Source organism: Camellia sinensis, chromosome 6, assembly GCF_055761805.1.
Source record: "Camellia sinensis isolate YWXY chromosome 6, ASM5576180v1, whole genome shotgun sequence".
NCBI classification, from domain to species: Eukaryota; Viridiplantae; Streptophyta; class Magnoliopsida; order Ericales; family Theaceae; genus Camellia; species Camellia sinensis.
Genome location: NC_138966.1, coordinates 154,020,997 through 154,027,522, shown reverse-complemented (window position 1 = coordinate 154,027,522; position 6,526 = coordinate 154,020,997). Strand labels below are relative to the sequence as shown.

The 6,526-nt window shown below is 35.4% G+C and overlaps 1 protein-coding gene across 1 annotated transcript; it reads left to right on the top strand.

Moving 5' to 3' along the window:
* The first annotated feature begins 1,034 nt into the window (after positions 1-1,034).
* Positions 1,035-6,101, top strand: LOC114312062 (crocetin glucosyltransferase, chloroplastic-like). Its single transcript, XM_082872698.1, has 2 exons — positions 1,035-1,117; positions 4,622-6,101. The coding sequence occupies exons 1-2, from the start codon at positions 1,035-1,037 to the stop codon at positions 5,937-5,939; spliced, it is 1,401 nt and encodes a 466-aa protein (XP_082728824.1). The 3' UTR covers positions 5,940-6,101.
* The last annotated feature ends 425 nt before the right edge of the window (positions 6,102-6,526 follow it).

The window sequence follows — 6,526 nt, the reverse complement described above, 5'->3', positions numbered from 1 at the left end:
TGGTCTATAAAAAATAATTTTGTTCCTAAATTTTAGTTTTTAAAACCTTAATTTTTTATAGTGTTTTTAGCCCCGGGTTAAAATAGTCAACAAGTTAAAAAGTCAACTCATTTTCCAAACGAACCCTAAATTATGTCATGAAATTATCACATCTTGAAATTTTCAATATTTAACCGTTAGAGGTGTTTTCAGACAAAGGATCCTTAGCTAGTTTAATCATAGAAAACTAAATGGTAGGTTTCATGAAAAATATTTTATGAAGATGATTATAAAATAATCTCCATTCTTGTATTATATCTTGTAACTTATTGCATATGTAATCTAAAAGTAAAAAAATATTTCATAATTATTTTCATAAAATATTTTTCATGATGTCTAACGTTAGCCAATCACAAAATTAATTGTTAACACAATTTTAAGTAGAATAATCTCCTTATGTTGTGCTTAGACCAAAGATTACACGAATTATTTGTGAAGTGAAAAGAACAATGTAAAGAAAATGAGGGTAAAAGTGAACAAAACATATATATTTTTTCACTTTTATTTTCTCTACAAATCATTTTCAAATTTTCTTAATAAAAGACCTCACATCTAATGTGCATTTTTTTGAATTACCTTTTGCAATAATGTTGGGAACTCATAAACCAAAAATAAAATCTAACACAAAAAATACATGAATAATTAAGATTTTATAAAAATTATTTGTTAGGACCCACTTCTAGAAAATGTGTATCCATTTGTTTTCTTGGTCTAAATTTTCTATCAAAGTTGTCCAATCATATTATTTTCCTTTTCTGACTAATTTTGTGGCACCAAACTGATTCATGTATATAAGAACACTAATTTCACACTCACCTATCCCATACTCCTAAACTAAACACACACAAACAAGCCCTTACTCCTGATTCATTTATATAAGAACACTAATTTGACACTCACCTATCCCTTACTCCTAAACTAAACACACACAAACAAGCAAGTACTTTAGCATCATCAAGTAGTCCCACCCCACCCCACCCCACCCCACCGCTGACATGGACCACCAGCCTCACATACTCCTCATAACCTTTCCAGGCCAAGGCCACATCAACCCATCCCTCCAATCAATGAAGCACGGGTGCGGATACGAGTACGGTACGAGTATGAGTACGGGTACACCGATACGGCAAAATTTCAAAAAAGTAAGATACGGGTACGGCTGTGGTACGCCGATATATATATATATATATATATATATATATATATATATATATATATATATATATATATATTTATAAAAACAACTAACACCAAAAGAAAAACAAGGCCAATTCAGTCCATAACACAAGCAAAGGAAAAAAAACAAAAGAAAGCCCTATATATCTAAACTTGACACTTCAAAGTTCACTTCCATCAACTTCATCATTGAATAAAATAGCTTCCATCTCTGGCTCATCAAGTGAAAGATTTGCAATTTCAAGGAAACCAAAACCCTCCAATGAATCAAATTCATCTCCCCCAACGTCCCATAACTTGGTCTCTCCTTCTGTGTATAGTTGACTCCACCTTGATAAGAGACGAATATTGGAGTGCACAAAAACCAAATCCTCGCACCGTTGTGGTGTCATTTTATTCCTCATCATAGAGTGAATGAAAGAGTAGGTGCTCCAATTCCTTTCACACCATGATGAGGAACATGGTTGGCTAAGTAATTTCACTGCCAAGGATTGGAGCATAGGTGCAGAAGAGCCATGTGCCAACCACCAAACCACTGGTTCCATTACTCCTCTATCATATATTGAGTCAGAGTCACTAAAACTTTACAAACAACCTGAAAACTTTGCATACTCTATATTAACAACCCTTCTCTCATCTGAATCAGGAAACTATCTCTTAAAACACTTGATTCTCATCTTAGAAATTTCAACATCTTTGTGAGGAGGAACACAATGGGATTTTCATGAAGCCACATCCCCCTATAATACCTAGATTTCATAATTAGAAAAAAATAATAAGTAAATTATGCAATGAAAAAAATTGAAGTATAAACCTTGGATTCATGAGTCAAATGTGAATTATACCTTGGATTCAAGGAATGAGCAAGGCAATGAAAAGGTGTGCTACTTTTTGTCCACCTTTCCACTAATATTTGATGCACTACAGAATAAAAGGATGACTCTTCATTTTCTGACTTCCCTTCACGCCTATAGATGGATGCCTTCACCCGTTCAATCATTGAATCCCACATCTCATAAACCAAATGTAGACATGGCTTATCAGTGTCACAAAATCTAAGCATCTCATAAATAGGCAATGTGAATGAGAGTATATATTCAATCTTATCCCACCAAACATCATTCAACAACTTTTCCTTTACAACAGCTGCTTTCCCAACATCATCTTCCTTGTAAGAAGCCCATTTGTCACTTATGACCATTGTTTGGAGACCATGATATATAAGTTTAAACCTTTTTAGCATAACAATTGCAGATGTAAAGCGTGTATCTGCAACAGAAAGTAGCTTCAAAGGTACATACTCATTAAAAATAGCTAATCTCATAGAATGATTCATGATGAAATTTTTCACAAACATTACATCATCAATCACAGTAGTGATCCAATGGCATTCATCATAAGCATATGCAGCAACTTCAACTTCCTTCGCAGCACAAATGTTCTTAAGAGCAAAATTAAGAGTGTGAACTACACAAGGTGTCCAAAAGATCTTCGGATAATTACCTTGAATAATTGATCCAGCTGCACTACAAACTGGAGCATTATCAGTAATTACCTGAATTACATTATTAGGACCCACTTCATCAATCACTTCACTAATTAGTTTGGCAATATGATACTTGTCCTTGGTCTCACCCTCATAATTAACAGCTTTTATAAACATAGCTCCACCATTACATGCTGCCATAAAATTAATGAGAGGCCTCCTTTGTGCATCAGTCCATCTATCAGATACTATACTCAACCCCTTCTCATCCCATGACTTCTTAGTTGGTTCCAATAACCTTTCAATATTTGTCATTTCTTTTTGAAGTAAGGTAGTCCTCAACAAATTATATCCAGGAGGGCCATACCCAACAATTTGATTCTCAGCAGCATATTGAAAAGCATCCACAAAGTATGGATTTCTAGCCAAATGGAAAGGCAAACCGGTTGAATAGAACATACAGGCAATTAAAGAATGTAAATGCTCTCTAGCACTTTGATTGAATGCCCTATCTAAAGGACTACTCCCAATTGCCTTTCTCTTTCTTGGTGCATAACCTTCCATTCTAAATGTTCCAACATCTTTTACACTGTCGTGGCTAGCACTAATTTGAGAAGATGGAGGTGGTAAAGGAACATTTTTTGGCTTTGCCATTTTTTTTTCGATTTTCAGCTTCTTGATCTACCTTTCGAATTTTAGAAAGAAGATCACTCTTATTCTTCACAATTGCACACACTCTAATTCCATGGCCAGTAAGTAGCAACAAATGGGCTCTAACTCTAGAATATGACCCTTGGTACTCAATGTTACAAAAATTACACTTAAATTTTGCATTACCACTTCCTCCTTCTCCCCTTTTAACTAATTTTGTAACATAGCCCCAAAGAGGAGCATTTTCATCTCCAGATTGATCAATGGAAGGAGCAGAAGCACTTGCAGCAGATGAACCCAAACTGCTTGATGAACTCATTTTCCTATAAGCATAAAAAATAATATTTTTGATTATTAAAAATAATATTTATGATTATTAACATTCTGTTGAGGAATAACTAATTTTTTTGATTATTAGCATTTTCATCTCTAGTTTTTAATTATTAATAGCTAATAATAATATTTATGATTATTACCATTTATGATTATTAGCATTTTCATCTCTAATAAATATAAGCATTTTCAGTATTAATAACTAAAGAAGAAATAAGAAAAAATAATAATAAATAAAGATGAAGTAATTTTTTATTATTAATAACTAATAATAATATTTATGATTATTTATTATTAATATTTATTAGCATTTTCAGTATTAATAACTAAAGAAGAAACAAGAAAAATAAATAAATAAATATAGATAAAGAGATATACCTGCGTCGAAGTCGAGGGTTGAGGGTCGAAGTCGAAGACGAGGGTCGAATCTCTGGGTCGAAGTCGAAGACGATCTCTGCTGTTTCGAAGTCGATCTCTACTGTTTCAAAGTCGATAGATCTCTGCTGTTTCGAAGTCGCAGACGATGGTGAGGGTTGAAGATGAGGGTGAGGGTCGATCTCTGTTTCGATGTCGCAGAAGAGGGAGATGGAGATGGTCGAAGTCGCCTCTCTCTTTGCTTCGATGAGATTAGGGCAACAAAAGTGATTGAGATTAGGGCAGTATACACATTTTTTCCTTTTTTTTAAAAAATTTTTTTCTTAATATTGCGCTGGTACCCCTCAATTTTTCAGAAAATTTGGTTTCTGCCCCTGCCGTACCCAAAACGCACCAAAGGCGTACCCCTATCGTCCCCGAGCCGTACCCAACTGAGGCAAAAGTACCCGACTAGTTTTTTCTATACCCGGTACGTGTGCAGCCATACTAGTATGCGTACCCGCACCCAGTAAGTACCCGGTGCGTGTACGACACTATTTTTGGAGTACCCATGCTTCATAGCCTCCAATTCTCAAAACGCCTCATAAAAATGGGTGTCAAGGTCACCTTATTGACTGCCTTCTCTATCCTTAATCGCATGACCAAAACCATCCCAACCCCACAAGGCCTAACCATTCTAGGCTTCTCCGATGGCTACGACGACGGTTTCAAACCCGGTTATGACTACCTTCACTTCTTCTCCGAGCTGACTAAACTCAGCTCACAAGCGGTCACAAATCTCATCACAGAGAGCTCCAACAGTAGCCGACCTTTCACACGTCTCGTCTACACTACCTTTCTCCCCTGGGTAGGTCAAGTGGCACATAGACTAAATTTTCCTTCCACATTTCTTTGGATTCAACCAGCCATCACTTTGGATATCTATTACTATTACTTCAATGGTTATAGTGATGACATTCAAAAAAATGAAAATGATTCTTCGTGGTTGATTGAGTTACTGGGACTTCTACCACTCTCTAGCCGTGACCTTCCTTCGTTTTTACTCCCTTCGAATCAGCTCGCTTTCGCAGTTTCTTTGTTCAAAGAACATATTGAGTTTCTTGAGGCAGAGACAAATTTAACAGTACTTGTGAATTCATTTGATGGGTTAGAACCAGAGGCTTTGCGAGCAATTGAGAAGCTCAATTTGGTTGCGATTGGACCCTTGATTCCTTCTGCTTTCTTGGATGAGAAGGACCCATCAGACACTGCTTTTGGGGGTGATCTCTTCAAAACATCAAGAAATTGCATTGAATGGTTGGATTTGAAGGAGGACTCATCTGTGGTGTACGTATCATTTAGAGGTGTTTGCGAGTTGTCGAAGAACCAAATTGAGAAGATTGCACGCGGGTTGTTAAAATGTCATCGACCATTCTTGTGGGTGATCAGAGCGACAACAACGAATAGTGAGAATGAAGAAGAAGATAAGTTGAGCTGCAAAGAGGAATTGGAAAAACAAGGGATGATAGTGCCGTGGTGTTCTCAAGTGGAGGTTCTTTCACACCCGTCTTTGGGATGTTTCGTGACTCATTGTGGGTGGAATTCTACGTTGGAGGGCTTGGTTTACGGGGTTCCTGTGTTGGCGATTCCACAGTGGTCTGATCAAGCAACGAATGCGAAACTTATTAAAGATGTGTGGAAAACAGGGATGAGGGTGAGTGTCAATGAAGAAGGGGTAGTCGAAGGTGAAGAGATTGAGAGGTGCATAGAGATGGTGATGGAAAGTGAAGAAATGAGGAGGAATGCTAAGAAATGTAGAGTTATGGCAAGGGAAGCTGTCCAGGAAGGTGGATCTTCGGACTTCAATCTTAAGGCTTTTCTAAGTGAGATTGGAATCTAGATGGTTTACTTGATACATATGTGGGAATGGTGTATTTTGTTTGGGGTTTGGCTTCTTTTTAGTTGCTCATCTTAACGTGCGAATATTTGGGTTTGGTAGGTATATTTGGGGACTAATTTTGATGATTTAAACAGTTTATTTTTTAGAGTTTTTTGAGTAAAATATTAATGTAAAAAATCAAGACGATCGGACATAGGTAGCTATATATTTGAATTAAATTTGTATTATAAAAAATAGATGGTCATTTTTAAAAATTATATTTGTCATCTATTTTTTTAAAACAAATATAATTCAAATTTATAGTTACTGATATTCAATCATCTTGATTTTTTTTCATGAATATTATACTTTACAAGTTTTAAAATGTGAACAATTTGAATTACTGAAATTGATCACAAAATAAGATTATCAAGTCTAAATATTCTCCTAAATTAAGATAACAATTTAAAAGAAGTAAAACTCATTTGTTAAATAATAATATGTTAATAATGTTTCATATGAGATTTCTACTCATACGGATAGTACCTTCAAAAGCACCTATGTCACATAATGTTTTTTAATGTTATAAATTAATGATACCTCAGTTC